This window comes from Sinocyclocheilus rhinocerous, unplaced genomic scaffold, assembly GCF_001515625.1.
Source record: "Sinocyclocheilus rhinocerous isolate Xijiao unplaced genomic scaffold, SAMN03320098_v1.1 scaffold860, whole genome shotgun sequence".
Lineage (NCBI taxonomy): Eukaryota > Metazoa > Chordata > Actinopteri > Cypriniformes > Cyprinidae > Sinocyclocheilus > Sinocyclocheilus rhinocerous.
The window spans coordinates 244,908-266,289 of record NW_015638565.1 but is presented as its reverse complement, the minus strand read 5'-3'; the positions used below and the strand labels follow the sequence as shown (position 1 = coordinate 266,289).

Here is a 21,382-nt window from a genome sequence, read left to right as displayed (position 1 = left end):
GATAACTGTTTATTTATTTTTTTTATCAGATCAGGTGTATTTAATTACACAAAACTGAGACTTGTTTTAGTCCAGTGGTTAAAAACATGGTATTTTAGAGTGGATCATTGATCAGCAAAACAATTTTGGGTTAAACAGAACACACTGGCTGGTATAAACTCGCAGTTATATTTACAAGAGCATGTGTAAAGATTATGCCATTGCTGAAATCTGTGACTTGACATTTTATCAAAATTCCACATCATCCTCTGTCTGAAAAGGGCACCAGATATTTCATAAATACAACAACAACAAAAAGATAAACATATCATTGGACATCACAAACAGAGCACTTTCACATACACATTAGCGGAACAGAGGAGATATTACTGGTGATCAGATTTTTCAAGTCAAATGCAATGTCCTAAAATCTAGAGTGAAACAAACTATGAATGGTGAAGGCTGTTCCCAGCAGTAACTTTACATCAAAAGTATTAAGTAAAAGGTAAAGTTAAATGTAAAACAACACAATTGCAGTTCTCTCTACAATTCACTTGAGCAAAGTCTAAGAGACTGAACAGATTAATATGTGTTCAATACTGTAACTTTATTTCACAATACCACCATCATGCACATCTGTACAATAGGTTAACATACGTCATAGCGAGATAGGTAATGCTAATGGTCTTTGGAAAAAGATACACAAAAGGATAACACTGGCACATACACATGAGTTGAAGTATCAAAATCCATCTTTTTTCTTCCTTGCAAGAGTTTGACGTCTCAAACACAATTCACTGTGACATTGGACATGCACCCACATCTTTGCAATAAATAAAAAAACTGTTTTCACTCGGTAGTAGTAGTGTCTTTCTCTTTCACAGTGGCTTCACACAAGGCCCTCTTCTGCATCATGGTGTAAGGGAACGGTGCACCATTGCATGCGCCATAGTCCAGTTTGTTAAGCCTTGCCAGAGTTTTAATGCTGCCTGGAGGCCTACCTGGGCTCACCTTGTAACCTGCAGCTTTGGTGGTGCCCAGTGGCCGTCCTGGGCTGGTTTTAAAACCCGCTGCTCTGGTGGTGCCGGGCGGTCGTCCCGTACTTGTCCTGTAGCCTGCAGACTTAGTGGTACCCGAGGGCCTGCCTCGTCGTCCAGACTTTCCGAGGCCCTTCTTTTTCTTGGAGCCCTCTGGAGCATCTGCAGCCCTCATTCGAACGGCTTGGGAGTGAAATTCATTCTGAGAGTCCTGCATCTGGCAGGACATGGGCTTGATCATGCTCTGTGGCAAGGGTGGCAAGTTTGGGAGTGGCAGTTGTAATGAGGGAGGTGGGGCGGTGGGGTAAAATTTGTTGGACTGTGAACTGCACAACTCAAAGTGACTGGCTGGGTGTTGCCCATCATCCCCAATGCTACCCAGACCATAGTCGTTGCTGTTGCTGGCTACTTGGTGCATCATTTTCTGTTCAAATAAAATATATTTAAAAACATTTTATATATAATGAGATAAAGTGCATAATAAAAAGAATATCTGTATTGTGGAATAACAACTGAATATGAGGCATTGCAATACTTTTCAAACATCTTACATCGACCGCGTGCATCGAAAGTGATTGATTGACGACGTCAATCAAAAGAAAACAACAGGCCTGTGCAATTAATCACTGAAAGTTAACGCAGAGGAAGGCGTTGCTATATAAACTATGGAAATACTGACACTTTAAGTATGTCGCATCACTTTACAGTTGGATAAACAATGTCTGGTCACAAAATGTACAGCGACCGCGGAATATCGCTTATGCAAGTCCGTCTTTGTCCTATTATTCTGTATCATTTTTTCCAGCTCTATTCGCTCGTTAATATTGATTATTCTTTTAATTACTGCAGATAAAATTAAATTTAATATAAATCAGATGTAATTTTGCGTTAAACAATGCAATAAAGAAAGTACTTTACCTCATTTGGAACGCGGATCACGGAATGTAATGGGTTAAACATGAAACAGCTCTATCTTCCATTCTTGAAAGCAAAAGCATAATGTTATTTACTCAGGAATATGGACATTCTTGAACCGCAAGATGGTTTCTTCCTAAGCGATCGTGCTAATTCTGGTTGATGGGATGGATATTTTCCCCCTGTACCGCTGTGGTTTAAAGCTGAAAGGCAGCCATTTTCACTAGAAAAAATAATAAAATAGTAATAATAGCTAATACGCATGCGTCAGCTGCTGGTGGGAATTTATACTATTCTTTAGCAAATACCAGAAGGCCCTTGTTCCAGCTCACGCGCCGCTTTTGTCCTCGATATGTATTCATTTATATATATTTATTTGTTGCTGACATTTGAAAATGTCACCATGCCACTGTGTCTATACGGAATGTGTATTGTTGTGGATTTTTAAAATGATTATTTCTCTTCATTTAAGTCATTTTTTTCCGAGGACAGTGTTTAAATGATTAGCTTATTTATTATGAGAGCTTCCAGGGGGAAAAACACAGTCAGATATGTAAACTATATGATATATGAGAAAGTAAAAATATATGAACATGAAAACAATGTATGGATAGGAAATATTTAAAGCAGTATATGAATAACAATATTTAAATAAAAAATGTTAAAGACCATAATAAATGCTGCTCCTTCACATAAGACACACAGAAACAGGGGAAAAAAGATCCATCCCTTCCCAGCAACAGAGCATAATAATAATAATAATAATAACAATAATAATAATTGTTATTATTATTATTATTATTATTAATTCATCATCATTATTATTATTATTATTATTAAAGTAGTAGTAATAATGATAATAATATCATCATTATTATTACTATTTTATTAATTTGTTTATTAAAACCTAACAATGTAGCTGTTCACAAATTAAAACTGTTATTCCCCTTGTACATCAGTTGGCGGCACTAAACGCACAAGAGACAAAGCAATATCTGCGACAAGTGCTACTATAGCGAAGAATTAACTGGTCAATATTAATAAAGTCATGCTGACGTTCATTGATAGCCATCCTATTGCGAACGCCTGGCTTATAAATATTAATTAGGTCATAAAGATTCAGTATTGAAATCTACCAATGGAGAAGGCCTGGCTCCTGAATATTAAGTATAAAGCCTTCGCAGTAGTAGGATTCGTTAATTTGAATGCGGATTAGGTGACGTCAACCTACATGAGCGGATTCTTCGTCGCTGCGGCGCATCATAACCGGACTCTGACCGAAATCAAAGGAGCTTTCAGGCTGTAATTTTAATCGTTTACTGCTTACAAAGAACAGTAATTCATCGATTTATTCTTGAGGGAGTAAAAGTAACAGCGCTTTAGTTCATTTTGCGGCCTTAAAGTATTTCAAGTAATCAAGGACTCAACAGCTTTATTTTAAACGGACTGATTACTTTGACGCATGACGCCAACCCCCCAAAAAACCTAAACAACCTAATTTTGAGTCATTTTACATTATTTTTTAGCATTACTTGAATGATTTAAGGAATTAACGATGGACGAAAAGGTATTCACGAAAGAACTGGACCAATGGATCGAGCAACTGAACGAGTGCAAGCAACTATCGGAAAACCAAGTGAAAATTTTATGCGAGAAGGTGAGTTCCGTATGACGACCATCTATGTCAGTGTTGCACTGTATGTTAAAACCTGTTTTATACAGTCTATGGTTAAAACAGGTGCTGTGTCAGGCGGCCCGTGGGCGCAGCAGCAGACCGTCTAAATGTGTTATCGGCTCGGATACAGTTGCAGTGCGCCCTTCCTACTGGCCGCTTATCCGAAGATGGCGGTGCCGAATTATTCTATTATTGGCCGTCCGTGCGCCATGAATGTGACTATTGGTTGTCGGCTGTGCAGCGCAGTTAGCAACCAGAGCTCGTCAGGTTATGCCTACTTTACTGTTATTCGTTGTCAGGCAGAGTTTTGGGTTTGCCTTTTGCTTTCTAAGCGAGTAATTTACGGGACTGTAAACATTCGGATCCACCAGCATCAGTTTAAAAAACCCTAAACAACCTAATTTTGCGTTATATAAAATGTTATTTTTAAGAGCCATTTTATGTAAATAGTTTACGTTAACAATGTTAAAAATGCCCAGATTATTTCAAGTGGCGCGTCTAGAATTAGTCCACCTGTATTAATCAGTATGACCTTATTCTGTTAAACCAAAATTTTCAATGTCCTATAACTTTACCTCCACAATGTAAAAGTAAAAAAATGTGCGGTTGTTGCCTGAAAATAGTTGACCTAAAAATGAAAATTCTGTCATCATGCACTCACCCACATGTTGTTCCTTACCTGCATGACTGACTTTCCTCTGTGGAGCACAGAGGGAGATGTGCCTGAGTTTGTATTGTGAAAAATATACATAATTTATAATATATAAAATAAAAAATAACTACTACTAATAATGATGATGATGATTCATTTATTTTTACTGTATTATTAGGAGTTAGTTTCGATGTTACCACGTTTTAAGTTTATCTGACCCACATTTTTACAGCGGTCCCTCTTAATCCATTTCCAAGAACAAAGACCCATTAAGCATATGCCAATATTTATTCATCACTGGTCAGTGTCAATGTTGCCTCTTGCAGTTTGTTAGGAATTTTAAGTGCACTTGTGGTTAATAGTTGAGATCATTGTTTGTGTGCTTTTGAAGTCTAACCTGCCTGTTTTATCTATTGCAGGCTAAAGAAATTTTATCCAAAGAATCAAACGTTCAGGAGGTGCGTTGCCCGGTGACAGTATGTGGAGATGTACATGGCCAATTTCATGATCTAATGGAACTGTTTAAGATCGGGGGTAAATCACCAGATACCAATTACCTATTTATGGGAGACTATGTGGATAGAGGTTACTATTCAGTAGAGACAGTCACACTTCTGGTGTCTTTAAAGGTATGTGCATAGACACAGCTTTAATATTACATTTTTAAGTTACTAATACAAGAAAATGCTCATTTGCATTGTTAATGGCTTGTTTTGTCATTTTAAATCGTCCAGGTTCGATATCGAGAGAGAATCACCATCCTTCGTGGAAATCATGAAAGTAGACAGATCACACAAGTTTATGGCTTTTATGACGAGTGCCTGAGAAAATACGGAAATGCAAATGTTTGGAAATATTTCACAGACCTCTTTGACTACCTTCCTCTTACAGCCCTCGTAGACACACAGGTAAATTGGTTTGTGATTAACAGTATTTCATCCTTTGTAACTGTACTCAACTAGGGCTGTCGTGATAACTTCAATATTGTAATATTGCGATACTGACAAGCAACCGCCACAACCGCGATGTTCACTTTTTTTATATATATATTCATGAGGCTATGCCCTTGTTTTACACTTAATGCACATGTATTGAATGTTCTTTAAGTTTAGGCCTACATCATAACAAAAGTGAAGATAGTAATATTTTTACACCAACTGGCTCTTTTTTACGTCTTAAAGACTCTGTGTACCATTGGAATTTGTACAGAGGTTCTTTAGATTTGCAACAGACAGGGCGAGAGAGAGAGAGAGATCATCTGAGCATGCGCAATTACCTGCGTCTGTCCTTCTTCAGGTCAAGTCAATAAGTTTGCCATCAGTTATCAGAAGATGAAAGCGATATCATTGTCATAGCATCCTTTCAGCGTTTAAGGGGATTTCCCGTGACTGCGTCAGCACTGTTCAATGCAGTGAGTCAATGGCATTGTTCTCTATGAAGTGAAACATCAGCTTCAGCATTACCCAGGTAACGAGTTGATCATCAATTGAGCCTTGTAAAGTGGCGCTCAAAGTAAAATGAATTTCAACACCTTGTTTCAATTATGAATGAATCAGCGTTTTTAAAAGTATTAGTTGACTCACTCGTAAATAGTCGCTTGCCGTAACCTCCTGGCGTGTAATGTAACTGCACTGACTGACAGTCTGTAAAATGAGCGCAGAGACGAGTCCCTGTGCTCATACTGCTGATATGTCAAAACACTGAAAGCCTCTTGTCCAGTCAGATTCGAGAATCGGAACATACTATTATACATATAATAATAATAATAATAATAATAAACCAGTGAGCTTAATTATGTAGACAGATAGATAGATAGATTAATAAATAAATGGCAATAACAACGCATATTGCGATATGGAGGCACTCAAAATTACCGCAAGGAAAGTTTCTTCACCGAGACAGCCCCTATACTCGACTCAAAACAAAGACGTTGCATAGTAATTTGAGTGCACATAAAGCTTAAACTAAACTCTATTTGCTCCGTCTGCACAGATTTTCTGTCTCCATGGAGGATTGTCACCTTCAATTGACACGCTGGATCACATCCGCGCATTGGACCGTATCCAAGAAGTTCCCCATGAGGTATTAATTCCGCCTGTGATGTGAATATCAGAAAGATGTATAGTGTTACTATAATCAAAATCATTAAGAGTTGCAGCTGTGAATACTACTCACAGACCTTATGAAATCTTATTGGCAGGGTCCCATGTGTGATTTGCTGTGGTCAGATCCGGATGACCGTGGAGGTTGGGGGATTTCCCCCAGGGGGGCTGGGTACACGTTTGGCCAGGACATCTCAGAAACATTTAACCATGCCAACTGCTTGACTCTGGTCTCACGAGCTCACCAGTTAGTGATGGAGGTAAAAGAGAAGTTGATTACCATGTATAAATGTTTGTTAATGAGGGGTTTTTGGAGACATGAATGTTTCTAGATTTTTGGAGTAAAAATTATAGGTTTTATTTTTAGAAGTAAAAAGCTAAAATTAGTCCCTTGGGGTAAGATGGGCCCCTTAGAATTGGCACAGAAGGCCCCAAGTTGCATGTTGTTACTAGTGATATTATTTTTATATTTAATACTGTAACAGGGTTATTATTTTGTATTTCCATGAATTAGATGTACATTTCAGACATTTTTATTTTTCATTAAAACCTGTAGGCTAATTGAGCAAAATCATTCAATTTGCATTCATAGTGTTGCTGTTAAGACATCTTCAATTACAGTAGGGACAATTAATATGTATATATTTATATGCTTGTATATAAAAGTCATAGAGTAAATTTACCTTTCAGATGAATCTGTTTTACTGGGATTTTGCCTGGTTCACGTTGGTTATTTAATTATTCAACTAAATTGTCAAAATACAATTTTAAATAGAATAGTTGATTTAGTATTTCACATTAATGACCATTTATAGAATATATAAATATTAATACAAATTTTAGCAAAAGTAATTCTATGCATTCTATTTTTTAAATTGTCATTAATGTTAAAAATTGTATTTTGACAATTTAGTTGAATAATTGAATAACCAACAGACAAGGCAGAGTCCCAATAAAAGATAATCATCTGAAAGGTAAATGTATATAATTATGTTATCGTATATCATTTTTGTTGAAGATGTTAAATGTTGTTTGTTTCATGAGTAATTTAAACTAACATGAAAAAATGTTACATATTTGAAACAAACTATGCAATAGAAATTTGAAACTGCACAAAATTCTAAAAATATTCAAATAACTTTTTGTTTTGAATTTGTAACACATGGATAATAATACACCTACCGACCGTTGATTTGGTACTGGCTAATATAATTTTTTAAAATTATTTCTACAGGGTTATAACTGGTGTCATGAACGTAATGTTGTAACAATCTTCAGTGCACCTAATTATTGCTACCGATGTGGTAACCAGGCTGCGATCATGGAACTTGATGACACACTCAAGTACTCCTTGTACGTATATGACATAAAGCATAAAACAATTTCTGTTTTATTGATAACTCCCCTTTCCCTGTGTTATATATCTGTAATTTTGCTGTTATGAATATTAACAGGATGATTTCCTTTAGTTTACAGTTTGACCCTGCACCACGCAGAGGAGAGCCTCACGTCACTCGCCGCACTCCAGATTATTTCCTGTAAGATGGGAAGGTTTTTTTTATTACAGTATTGCAGCACTATCTGACCCGTGGACAATGAACATTCATAGAAGGCATCTGTTCAAATTTTCCAACACAAACCCCTGTCCTTGGACCAAAACATGTGCCATATCTATACTGCAATAAGATAGATGCAGTCATCTCTACAAACACACAAATGTGATAGTACTCTCTCATCTGCATCATGTACTTTTCTCTGTTCTGTACTAAAAAAGCTGTTGTGTTTTTGATCAGGATATAAGGGTTTCTTCAGACTAATGGGTTTATGTGCATTCTTCTGAAACGCTGTGTTTTGGAATAACATTTTTAATATACACTCTAAATGCTTATGACTGGATAATATACAAGTTGTATAGTGCTGTGTATTATAGCTGCATTTTCATGCTGCATGGCCTCGGGTACACAAGGAGCTGTCATCTGGCAAATTTCCGACTTCTGTTTTAAACGATTGCTTACTGCAGTGTTTGTTACAGGTGGATATGAGACACTTTAGTTTTAGTCCCTTTTCGATGTCTCTTAAGCACTTTTTTTCAATGCAGTATTTGTTATTGTTCTTAGTTTACAGAGCAGTGGTTTTGTTTGTTTTTGCTTTTGTATGTTACTGTATTATTTCCCAATAATTTGTAAATCAGAGCACAATTAAATAGGGATTTGAACGGCAATAAAGACTCATGCTATTTATCTATGTAAAGCCTGTTTCTTTTTAGACAGCAGCTGTAACTTTCTGTTCTTCCTCTGCTGTAGGACGGTGCAAAATGTTAGCAGTGTTGCTGATTGATTTTAACTGTCAAACTGGATCATTCCCATCATGCAGTAAAATGTACTGAGCACTGAAACTATAAAAATGAATATGCCTTTATTGGAATTTAAATAATTGTATCTTAATGGTTACAGTACATCAGACTTTCAAAAAAATATGGTCTGGTGAAGTTCAGGCAACTATTTAGACACTGAAAATTAATAGGATGGAACGTAATAGGAAGAAAATAAAGAGCTGAAGTTCAGAATTGCTCAGTGAGAGATACAGAGTTTGCTTATATGAGGGTGAAAATTTGAAAAAAATCACACCGTTTTCTATAATTTTATCTAACTGAGATTTTATAAAATCCGACGTTTGCTCATGATGTAATGTTTTCAATTTTTGGACAAGGGAAGGGAAATAAAAAAAAATTATGACATTTTTGAAAAAAAGAACAGGTGAACACGTTTATTTACTAAAACATGTTCTTTATTAAAAGTTGGGGAATAATATCCAACACACGCTCAAACCAAAGTGTCTCTTAAAATTCACTGCTATTTTCACTTAATGTGATATTGCGATCAAACAAAAGTAATATGATTAACATGACTGAAAATCTTGAGTTTAATATTTCACACATCAGAATTGCGGACATGAAAACTCAAAGCATACCAGGAATGACTTAGTTGGTGTTTAAAATATCCGCTATATGGGGTATTTTCTAAGACCCATCATAACTACTTTAGAATACATTCTTTAAACCGAGCTCTGTGGAAGAATCTATCACTCACCTTTTAAGTAAAGCGTTTTACTTAGCTCCAGGAAATAACAGGCATTTGAAAAGGTCTTAGTTTTTGAAGGTAATTATGTAACATTCATCTCTTTCTGTAGAGATTAAATTAAATGATGAGTAATAATAAAAAGGTTAAAGTGTTCATTGCGACCCTTCTGTATGACATATACAAACTACATGTAGCCAAGTTAAGAAATGATAGGCAAGGCGCTGGAGCATTTTTGTATTTATTTGGTGAACACAAAGTTCATACAAAATAGTAATGCTTTATCTTTCATATAGACAGTCAACAGTTAAAAGTTAATGTCATAAAAACTGAAGACATAACAGTTTTGGCATCTTTGAAGCTCATTAAATTTCATAATCAACATATTTGCATTCCTTTGATTTCATGACAAAAGTATTTTCGTTGGCTGATAATGCGTTTGATCTTAGTCGCTGAGCGAACGCAACAAACATTCCGTTGCCACTTGTTTATCTTTATCTAATTTCCTTGATATAACTCTTTTCTGGAATATAAATCTAGTGTTACCATGTTACAAATATTTTCCAAGCTATTGAAAACTTTTATTTTGAATGATGAACAGCGTCTCTGGTTGGACAAGAGGGCGGAGTTTACTGCAGCGTACTTCACATTCATTCGTAAAGACCAAATTAGCCTCAGTGCGGGAGACTGATAGCTGCTGCGGAGTGCTGTGATTCGGTCTGACGGCGAGCTTTGCACTGTTGCACTGTAAGTGACCTTTCTTTATAGATTTTCACGGATGTCATTGTCAAGATAGGTTTTTCTTCTTCTTTTTACTGGCTGCATTAGAATGTAAAACCTTATGCTGCCAGTAACTTGGATTTGTGATGTGGCATCCAGAGGTTGATAAAGAGGTGCACAGCTGGAGTTGTACAGATGGTTTTAAAGATAAAAACTTACATTGATTAAGATGTTTATCATAAGGAGCATCCCTGCAATATTTATATCATAACATTTAAACAATATTCTTATATGGATTTATGACATATTGAAAACCCCAATGGAAGCCACCTAACCGGTACTGACTGGTTTTGAACCATTCTTTGCCATTGGGCTACAATGATGAAATTCTAACAATTGATTTCAAAACGAGACACCATATAAATAATGTAATTTATCCTACAGTGTTTGCTATTTAAAGAGCATCAGTGTTTTAACATATAAAATATAGCCTATGAATTAAGATGTGTGCATGCATATTATTACTAAGCTACTTAAATAATACAGAGTAATATATGGTCATGAATGCATACTATTAGGCAAGAAACGGGCTGTTTAGGGATAGTGTCATAAACACGGCGTCTATGTTCAAAGTTCAGTTCAGATCAAGAGGCCCGCGCATCGGTCAGTATCTTATCACTGCAATCCGTAATGTGTGCGGGCCGTTGAAGTGTTTTCATTGTAGGAAAACGTAATGTAGTCGCTTTGTTGCGATGTCCGATTCGTGAATCAATTGTTCTTTTGAGTCGGATCTTTGTTTAGCGAATCGGTTGATTGTGTACACACAGCTGTCTAAACGACTGTTTACGAAAATGACTGAACGATTCGTTGAATCATCTCTTGTCAAATTTGAAATAAACCTAAACTAAACTAAACTTATTGCCAAATAGAAGAACATGTTATATAAAACGTAAATTAAAATGTTTACTTTTTAACGTAGGCATATAAAGTTGAGTTGGTTTTACTAAATTGCTTGTTATAAAAACATGCGGCGATATTTAACTTAATTTTAGTACTTAATGTAAATATACAGTTTAAATTTGAAACCATTTTTTAAAATTATGGCTGATCTGGGCACATTCAATTGCATAAACACTATTATTAATAAAAACAGAATCGAATTAAAACGTAACAAATATCAATGCCTACATATTGAAAGGTTTCTTAGCATTCAATATGCAACACTGAATCCCTGAATTCTTTTCGAACCTTTTTGCAACGAACTGTTCAAAAGAATCGATTAGAGCAACTGAGTCGGTCTTCCTATCACCAGTGAAACGCGTTACAAACGGGACGCAGCGCAAGTCAAAGCATCAAGTGATCTCGTGCAAAACACATGAGCATGATTTGATTTAAAGAGACACGGGCCCACTTTTGTAGCTGTCAGCAGTGAAACGCTTGATTTATTGTCCTCTCTGTAGCCGTCTCTGGTGCATTGTCAAGATAAAATGTCACCAAGCTGCACATTTAAAGCGCGTGATTTATTTCATTTATTTATTTCTGCCACTGCGAATGCTTTTCCTTGCAATATGCACATGTAAATAAATGGTTAAATTCTGTTTCTTCTTAAAGTTTTATCTGAACTCAACCTTGAAGCATTTGATAATGAAGCTGGTTTTCGATTTGTCATTGGAAAGGCTTGGTTCACCCAAAAATAGTAACCTCGTATAATTTTAAACCATATGGCTTTCTTTCTTAAGTGGAAGCAAAACTTGCTGTCTGGTATAATGAGCCTCGGTAATCTTCACTTTCACTGTAAGGAAAATGATGCAGTGAAAGTGAATGTTGATTAAGATTGTCAGTCCTCCTCATTCTGTCTAATATCTTTTGTCTTTCACTGAAGAAAGATGAAAATAAATGAGAATGAGTAACTGAAGTCATTTTTTGCGAGAACTATCTTTTAACCAATCCCATATCCTGAGACTCAATTTCTAATCTGGTACTTTTTCTAGTTTTGTATAGAAACACAGGCCATATATACAGAGGCGCTGCTTTATATGGGGACTCGTTTTCAGTTTGACTGATGTTTAAGCTTTTCTTTGGTTGGCTGGTCAGCTGTGTCTTTAGCAGCTACATGCTGATTCAGCGGTGGCTTAATCAGGAGAGGAATGTCATGTGCAAGCATTATTTGGTTTGGTTTCTGGGGGAAAAAAATCTAAAAAGGCTTTTGATTCACTAGATGTTATTACATTTTAAAATGTATTAAAACAGTTATTTAATATTATTTTATTCTAATTATATTTCACAATATTACTGTTTTAATGTATTTCGGAACAAGTAAATACAGTTTAGGTGCAGAGACTTCTTTTAAAAACAATAAAAAGAAAGAATCTTACCATCCCAAACTTTTGAACAGTAGTGTACTTACCATCAAAAATAACTTGTGTGTTAAAAAAGATAAAAAGAAGTGTTTTTAACAGTGTAATATTTTCACAGTGTACCATGGCAGCTGAGCTTTCCACCTCCATAAATATTAAAGAGCCACGCTGGGATCAGGGAACATTTGTGGGACGAGCAAAGCATTTCTTCACCGTCACAGACCCCAGAAACATCCTTCTGTCAAATGAACAATTAGAAAAAGCACGTCAGATTATTCTGGATTACAAGTAAGATTCTACTCTGCATTATTTATATGCTTTTGTATAGACCAATTTGGAGTAGACGTCACAGTGAAATACATGCATGAAATACTATTTAAACCTATAACATTTTACATACACTTTACCTATTTTATCTCACAATTCTGACTTTTTTTTCTTGCTAATGCAAGTTTATATCTCCTAGTTTGGACTTTATAACTTTATTCAAGTCAACAGTTGCGAGTTTGTCAATTCTGAGGAAAAAAAGCCAGAAGTGTGGAATTATAAACTAAAAAGAAAGAATGACGAGTTGATTTTTCTTACCAGAATTGTGAGATATAATCTCGGAATTGCAAAGAAAAAAGTCAAATTTTTGAAATATAGACTCAAAATTACATTTTTATTATTTTATTCCATGGCTTGAATAGACTGCTATGTTAAAACTGTCATTTTCTGCCACCAGATAGGCTCCGCCCACAAAAACGTCATCACTGTTTGCAAACACTGAAATTGGTCTATAGCGTTTCATGCTACAAATGCTACATAGGTTTCTAGATAACAAATACACTATTATCATCATCATCTTCTGTTTTCTTCTCCTTGAAGAAAAGGGGTGGTAACACCAGGTCTCACAGAAGACGAGCTATGGAGGGCAAAGTATGTTTTTGATTCAGCATTCCATCCAGACACAGGCGAGAAAATGCTCCTGATTGGTCGCATGTCTGCTCAGGTCCCCATGAACATGACCATCACTGGATGCATGATGACGTTTTACAGGTGAATCATGCTGGGTTTTGCTGTGTAATCCATTATTGTAGTGTAGCTGTAGGACTTGGTGGATATATTCTGGATAATAAATGATTGCCCGCAAATAATGCTGAATATTTATATATTTTTTTCTTGCTTTTAGAACAACTCCAGCAGTTCTGTTTTGGCAGTGGATCAATCAGTCTTTCAATGCAATAGTCAACTATACCAACAGGAGCGGAGACGCCCCCATCACAGTAAAGTGAGTAGGGTTGGGTATCGAGAACCGGTTCCAAATTTCCCATAACCAGGTATTCAGTAAGACACGGGGATTTTCGATTCCACTTAACGATTCCTGTGTTCGCATTTTAATGTGATTTTAAACGATTTAAGCGCAGGAAGGGAAAGAACTTGTGCACTGTTTTGCGTGCGCGGCACACATCTGAAGCGCGAGCATAGAGAACCACGTTCCCGGCCCCTGTATTTGTTCTCGAACTGTTCTGTGCATTTCCACTGCAGAAAAGGTTGTTCCGGGCCAGAACTGAATTCTTTTTCACATCTTGCAACCAATATGTACAAAATTACATCAGTATATCCTTGTAAACACAAGCCATTTTTGTCTTAAGTGAACGTAAACAGGTGAGAAAGAAAACGCATGAGTATTTTAGATCCGCATGCATTCGGTGTTAAAGAGGCAGCAACCTAATAAACGTGCTGCCTGTCATTAATTTTAATCAAAGAACAAAAGAAAATCATTCACTGATCTTGGTTGAATATCTTTCGTAACTTTCATGAGGATTAATCTATATTTTATTTATGAAAAGAAAACTGTAGTGTTTTTAAACCTTTGATTTCAATTTCTGTAGGCCTACCTGAAATTTGTTCAGTTGTATTTATTTATGATATTAATAATTGATTTGTTTGTCCCTATTTTATTACTGACTGTGTACTTGTCTTTATCAATGTAATGTTTGAAATGTATGTTAGTCTAGTTGTTTTTGCTGTGGTATTTTTGCTAAAAGCGTAGGCCTAAGTGTTCTGCAGGCTGCTGATTTTTGCTCATGTTATACAGCTGCAACAGAATGCTTTGTAAAAAGACAGAATAAATACGTTTGACATTAAATGACAAAAATGACTTTTTATCTTATTGAAATCGAAACTAGGAATCGATAAGAAGGGGAATCGATAAGCAGAATCGGAATCAATAAAATTCAAACGATACCCAACCCTAAAAGTGAGAGGACTTTAGATCATGCATATGAACATTTGTTTCACTTAATGCATTTATCTTGTGCTCTACTTTGACCTAATTTGCAAAATCCCTAAATTCCTAATATGTCCTTGCAGCCAGCTTGGCACAGCATATGTATCGGCGACCACAGGGGCCGTGGCTACTGCTTTAGGACTAAATGCATTAGCAAAGGTAATGGTCTTGCTTTCTAATGTTTAAGGGCTGTAACACTTTCACAGCAAAGTAATACATATTAGAGTGTTTACTACTCAGTGCTCACTTTTTGTTTTCATGTATTAATCAATATTTATGTTTAAACTAAAAATTATTTTACTGTCTTTCAGCATGTGTCTCCACTAATAGGACGCTTTGTTCCTTTCGCTGCTGTAGCTGCTGCTAACTGTATTAATATTCCACTCATGAGACAACGGTAAATCATTTTGCATAAAGAGCTTTGACCTAATTTTACAAGGGTTGCTCAGAATTGGTTGTTCGGTAGTCATGAAATACTGGAATCGCAAAAAAGGTCTCTCAATGCATATTATATGTACAGTTCAAAAGTTTGGGGTTGGTAAGATTTTTTATGTTTTTGAAAGAAGTCTGTTATGCTCATCAAGGCTGTATTTATTTGATCAAAAATATAGTAAAACATTAATATTGCGAAATATTAAATAATTATTTTCGATTTGAATATATTTAAAAATGTAATTTATTCCTGTGATGGCAAAGCTGAATTTTCAGCAGCCATTACTCCAGTTTTTACATGATCCTTCAGAAATCATTCAAATATGCTGATTTGCTGCTCAAGAAACAGTCCTTATAATTATCAGTGCTAAAGTTGTGCTGCATAATATTTTTGCGGAAACCTGATACATTTTTTTCATGATTCTTTGATTAATAGAAAGTTTAGCAAAAATAGAACAGCATTCTTTTGTAATATTATAAATGTCTTTACTGTCACTATTTTAATGCATCCTTGCTGAATAAAATTATAATTTCTTAAAAAAACAACAACCCAAAAACAAACATTTGACCGGTAGTGTATATTGTGTGCTGCTGTTCATTTAACATACATGAAGTGATGTAAACTATGTTGTTTTTCAATCAGGGAACTCAAACACGGCATTCCAGTAACAGATGAGAATGACAATCGGTTAGGAGAATCTTCAAAGGCAGCTCAACAGGCCATCACACAAGTGGTGGTTTCCAGAATCCTCATGGCCTCTCCGGGAATGGGTTCGTTTACTCTAAATCTCTGAATCTGTCTTTTATTAAAGGATTACTCCACCCCAAAATGAAAATTTTGTCATTAATCACTTACCCCCATGTCGTTCCAAACCTGTAAAAGCTTCGTTCGTCTTCGGAACACAGTTTAAGATATTTTGGATGAAAACCGGGAGGCTTGTGACTGTCCCATTGACTGCCAAGTAAATTACACTGTCAAGGTCCAGAAAAGTATGAAAGACATCGTCAGAAAAGTCCATCTGCCATCAGTGGTTCAACCGTAACGTTATGAAGCGACGAGAATACTATTTGTACGCGAAGAAAACAAAAAATAATGACTTTATTCAACAATTCGTCTCCTCTGTTCAGTGGATACTCTGATGCGGAGAGACACAGAGGAGACGAATTGTTGAATAAAGTCGTTATTTTTGTTTTCTTCACGTACAAAAAATATTCTCGTCGCTTCATAACGTTACGGTTGAACCGCTGATGGCAGATGGATTATTCTGACGATGTCTTTCATACTTTTCTGGACCTTGACAGTGTAATTTACTTGGCAGTCAATGGGACAGTCACAAGCCTCCCGGTTTTCATCCAAAATATCTTAAATTGTGTTCCAAAGGCGAACGAAGCTTTTACGGGTTTGAAACGACATGGGGGTAAGTGATTAATGACAAAATTTTCATTTTGGGGTGGAGTAACCCTTTAAACTGACTGCAATAGAATGGACTTTGCACCTATGTTTATAAAATTATGCACGTACAGTGCCGTACAAAAGTCTGAGACCACACTGAAAATCTGGAATCTAATTTAAACCTAGTAATAATGCTGAGGAATTTTATATGTAATAGAATATAAAATATCAGGATTTTTGTGAGTGGTCTGGTCTCAAATTTAAAACCCCCACTGTAGGTCTTATGCACATGCGATTTTGATTTATCAAAGTGCATTATCTGGTTATGGGACACTGTAATAACAAATAAATAATCTATCATTCTAATTAAATCTTCCTATAGCCATCCCTCCATTTTTAATGAACTCTTTGGAAAAGAAGGCCTTCGTGAAGGTAATTTCTAACCTACATTATAAACATTTTGTTTACATGAATGAAAATCTTAATGAAAGTTGTTTAGCCTTTGCAGAGCACGCACACACCCAACTACAGTGTCCGGTCTGCTTGAATGCAGTAGCCATTAAAATGGCCCCATAGAATCATGGGCTTTGTTGCCAGGTTGATTTTCTCCCCCCTTTATTTTTCAGAGGTTTCCGTGGATGAGTGCACCCATTCAGGTCGGCTTGGTTGGGTTTTGGTGAGTTGCCAATGATAGATATATAGTCTAATAAACAGTTGTTTCTTAAAAGGCATTCAAGAATTTGTGACCCATTCTTTTGTACATTCTTTCTTTTTCTTAGCCTTGTGTTTGCAACCCCATTGTGCTGTGCGTTATTCCCACAAAAGAGGTGAGAACGTTCTCAAAAATGTTTGGATTGAATGATTTAGGAATCTTTTCAGAATAATTTGTTTTATGAATCATTCTGTTGCACTTTATAATTTTTTGTTATTTTTTATTTTTTCGAATTAAAATCATGCAGCTCTATGGCACTGAGCCGTTTGGAACCAGAGCTGCAGGAGAAGATTCGAGCCTGTCATCCTGGAGTAGAGACTGTCTACTTCAACAAAGGACTGTAAAGACAAACGTCGGTGAATCTGCTCTCTACTGTAATGGATTCACGTACCATCTAAAACATCTCTTTGTGTGCCAAAGTTCACCCATTCCTCTCCAGGACATCCCAACTCAGTCATTTTGTAAGATGTTTTTACATTTTTGACTGTTTTAATTGTTTTTAAGCTAAATCCTCATTGTCGTTGCTGATTTTTGCTGATCTTTTGTCTGACGTGTATGACGGTACACACTACTGTATACACATGTAATTTATTTTTTTTAAATTTCTGAAATAATTTTGTTTGCTGCCAGATTATTCCATGTGCCATTCAATGTCGTTTTCAGTAAGGATCAAAGATAGCTGGTGTTGACCTTGTTTTTCTTTTCCGTTAGTCTGTATTGCATTGTTGATGTCAGTATTTCGTCTTTGCAGTTTATGTTACTGCCAAATTTCATTTCAGTTTCAAGAAAAGTCAAGGGACCTCTTAATGACAATAGTGCAATCCATTGAAAAAGTTGCCAAATATAAACCTCTGCTGCACATTTCCTTAGATGCAGGTTTAATAAATCGATAAACTACAGCATGGGTTTTAAGAAGTTTGATCTATTTTACTATCCTCAGTATTTGAGTTTAACTAGGATGTTATACAATAATAGCGTGTATATTCATATGTTTTCTTCTGCCTGTCGACGGTGCATGAACAAACTTTTTGTAAGTGAAAATAGTGTGCGGTTAAAGTTCAACGTGTTCTCATTGACTGTTCCAAAGTCCACTCCTCTAGCAATTCAAGGTAACACATTGTTTTTCAATATAAACTTATCAAACCTGCATCTGTTTTCTGTTTAATGAAAGGCCATTTACTTCAGTCCACCCTAAAAACTGCCTTTTCATGTGCCATATTTTGTTACGTTTAAGGTAACACACAGCGCTCTACATTAAACCTACCAGAATAACTAGAATAATCAAACAGTATAGAGGTCAATGACTAATGGAAGCTAATGTGTCATTTTCTGTATCTTTTAAAGAAAGGACACAATCCAAATGGTTTTTTTTTTTAACTAGTGTGACTTTTCCTTTTATTGCCTTTCCATAAATCCTGTTTCTGTTTGCCATCATGGCCAAAGTATGTGGATGGTTCCGTTGAGTTTGGCTTTAAGTATTAATGCAACTGCATAAAGACATTCTATCTAGACAGAGAATTGTATTTTAAAGGAATAGTTCCATGTATTTTTGGTTATGTTATGTATTTTTAGATTTAATGTTAATCTTTGTGAACTTTCCATTTAATTGACTAAGTCTCCATGTGTTGAGGTATTTAAATATGTTTAATACATAACCTACCAAGAGAGCGTAACAGCTCTCAGTTAGCTGTGTGTTGAGCGCTCTGATCTTTGTTAATGTGAGACTGTTGATGTGCCACATTTGTTCAGTTCTTGAATGTAGTGTTGGCAGTAATGAAATCAAACTGAGAGCATGTACATTTCTGTGGATATACGGTAGCCACTCATTGTTTTTAACTGTGACAAAAGCACAACAGTCCTTGTTCTTCAAGATTCCCTGAAGGTTTTAAGTGTTATGCATTACAGATATCTGTGAAAGTAGATAGAAAGTGTGTGGTGGTTAGGGAAGAATTTTTGGTGTTTATAATTTGTTGAATATTATTTTGTTGCCAGATCAGGGTCACCAGCATCACCAATATTCACAGGGCCCGGGACAATATTTTCAAAAATTTCTTTGTCCCCCTCAATATTGGCCCTAGGTGCTCAGATATTTGATATTTCCTATTCCATTTGAAATCTGTGCTACTTACAGATCTTGTATAAATGAAATAAATTCATAACTGATGTAAACAAGCAAATGCTGGTGTGTTCAGGAGAATCACAACAGCATTGTAGCCACGAGGATCTTTAGACCGGAATTTACAGCACACCTGTTCTTTTTGATCTTTATGAGGTAGCTAATTGTATTAATTATATACTAAGTAAAATGCAGTGTTTTCCTGGACAAGAATACATTCCCTTGTGCATTGAACACAGCATAATACTGTTTGTTTCTTGATCCCACATTACTTGATCAATAACTCTAGGCATCTGCATACTAGGAACAAAACGGGAATACTCTGAGGTGTGACTCAATGGTCTGCTCTTTAAATGAACAAGTTGCTCTCATACAATAATTTGTTTACAGTGAATGAGATGGGTGTATGATTTTAAAGATCTTATTTTACAGTGAATGGGGATAATGTACTGTGTGGATTACCTAAATGAAATAAAGAGTATGGAGCAATGGATTGATTTTGTGGCTTGTCCTCAGAGCAATTTTTTGTGTGTGTGTATATGACACTAGATTTTGGGGCTGTGCAATTTAATTTCTTACAGTTTGCTCAGTATGAATGAACAGACATTAGTTCACTTACCTTCAACTGGTTGTTGTGCTATTCATCAGTATTCAGCGCTCATGCCTAAACATGTATGAATGTCATCGCATTAATGTGATGAACTACATCTGTGTTAACTTGAGGGAAACCGACTTCATCCTCTAAAACCTTAGAAGTATTTGCAAACATTTCTGGAAAAAGGTTATTTTTTCTAGAAAAGCTCTAAAATTATTTATTTAATTATGTCTGCTTTATTATTATCTTTAAAATTCATAACTTTTAAAGGTGGCCCAAGAGTCTTCTGTTGCTGATTGTAGGTAAGGGGTATAAATAAAACGGGTAAAGGGTGACACATACTGGACATACATGGAACTCAGCACTTCAGGCAGTTTACTGTAGACACAACAATATACAATCTGTAGATGTAGAGAAAAAATAAATAAAAAAACAGAATCACTGAGTTGGAAAAAGGATCACCCGTGCCAGTATTTTGTTGAACCACCTTTTGCTTTAATTACAGCCTTTAGTCTGTTGGGATATATGTCTCTACTAACTTTGCACATCTAGACTTTGCAATATTTGGTCTTCTTTGCAGAACTGCTCAAGTTCAGTTAAATTTGATGGTGATTGTTTGTGGACTACAGTCTTCAAGTCATTCCACAGATTTTGAGTACCGGACTGCCTTTTTCGAGAACCAAATTAGCTCCTACTCCGGATGTGTGCTTTGGGTCATTGTCATGTTGGAAAGTAAACCTTCCCATTGACAACTTTCTGGCAGAGGGCAGCAGATTTTCCTCGAGAATTTAATGGTATTTTACCCCATGCATTTTTCCTTCTATCCTGACAAGTGCTCCAGTCCCTGCTGCAGAGAAACACCCCAAATAACAGGATATTACCACCTCCGTGCTTCACTGTAGGAATTCTGTTATTTGGATGGTGAGCTGTATTGGATTTCTGCCAGACATATGCTTGGGTGTTGAGGCCAAATAATACAATTTTAGTCTCATCTGCCTCAGAATCTTCAAGGTGTGTTTTGGCAAAGCTCAGTTGTGACTGCATGTGGCCTTTCTTGAGGAGTGGCTTTCTTCTTGCGACCCTCGCAAAAAAGCCACATTTGTGGAGAATTTGTGATATTGTTGTCGCATGCACACAATGACCACTCTGTCATAAATTCCTGCAAATGCTTCAGAGTTGCTGTAGGCCTCTTGATAGCCTCTCTGAGCAGTTTCCTCCTGGCTCTTTCATCCAGTATGGAGCAACGTCCTGATACAAGGAGGGTCTGTGTTGTACCGAACACCTTCCACTTCTTAATAATAGATTTCACTGTGCTTCTAGGCATTGATAAAGCCTTTGAATTTTTTTT

At 36.1% G+C, this 21,382-nt stretch overlaps 3 protein-coding genes across 4 annotated transcripts; 2 read left to right on the top strand and 1 right to left on the bottom strand.

Annotated features, from left to right (window-relative positions):
* Window positions 1-2,169, bottom strand: LOC107749736 (UPF0461 protein C5orf24 homolog). 2 transcript variants are annotated; one of them, XM_016564878.1, is made up of 2 exons: window positions 1,935-2,169; window positions 1-1,440 (listed from the first exon to the last, which is right to left on the bottom strand). In XM_016564878.1, the coding sequence occupies exons 1-2, from the start codon at window positions 1,974-1,976 to the stop codon at window positions 829-831; spliced, it is 654 nt and encodes a 217-aa protein (XP_016420364.1). In that variant the 5' UTR covers window positions 1,977-2,169; the 3' UTR covers window positions 1-828. The 2 variants fall into 2 exon arrangements, with proteins under 2 accessions (XP_016420364.1, XP_016420365.1); XM_016564879.1 differs by lacking the exon at window positions 1,935-2,169 and adding an exon at window positions 1,568-1,807.
* Window positions 2,170-3,146: 977 nt separating this feature from the next.
* On the top strand, window positions 3,147-8,134 carry LOC107749735 (serine/threonine-protein phosphatase 2A catalytic subunit alpha isoform-like). Its single transcript, XM_016564877.1, has 7 exons — window positions 3,147-3,588; window positions 4,678-4,887; window positions 4,993-5,166; window positions 6,251-6,340; window positions 6,459-6,620; window positions 7,595-7,713; window positions 7,830-8,134. The coding sequence occupies exons 1-7, from the start codon at window positions 3,487-3,489 to the stop codon at window positions 7,900-7,902; spliced, it is 930 nt and encodes a 309-aa protein (XP_016420363.1). The 5' UTR covers window positions 3,147-3,486; the 3' UTR covers window positions 7,903-8,134.
* A 1,966-nt stretch (window positions 8,135-10,100) lies between these two features.
* LOC107749734 (sideroflexin-1) lies at window positions 10,101-19,932 on the top strand. The gene is made up of 11 exons (XM_016564876.1): window positions 10,101-10,184; window positions 12,633-12,802; window positions 13,382-13,552; window positions 13,686-13,784; window positions 14,870-14,945; window positions 15,098-15,183; window positions 15,862-15,989; window positions 16,994-17,043; window positions 17,238-17,287; window positions 17,391-17,438; window positions 17,571-19,932. The coding sequence occupies exons 2-11, from the start codon at window positions 12,639-12,641 to the stop codon at window positions 17,665-17,667; spliced, it is 969 nt and encodes a 322-aa protein (XP_016420362.1). The 5' UTR covers window positions 10,101-10,184; window positions 12,633-12,638; the 3' UTR covers window positions 17,668-19,932.
* The last annotated feature ends 1,450 nt before the right edge of the window (window positions 19,933-21,382 follow it).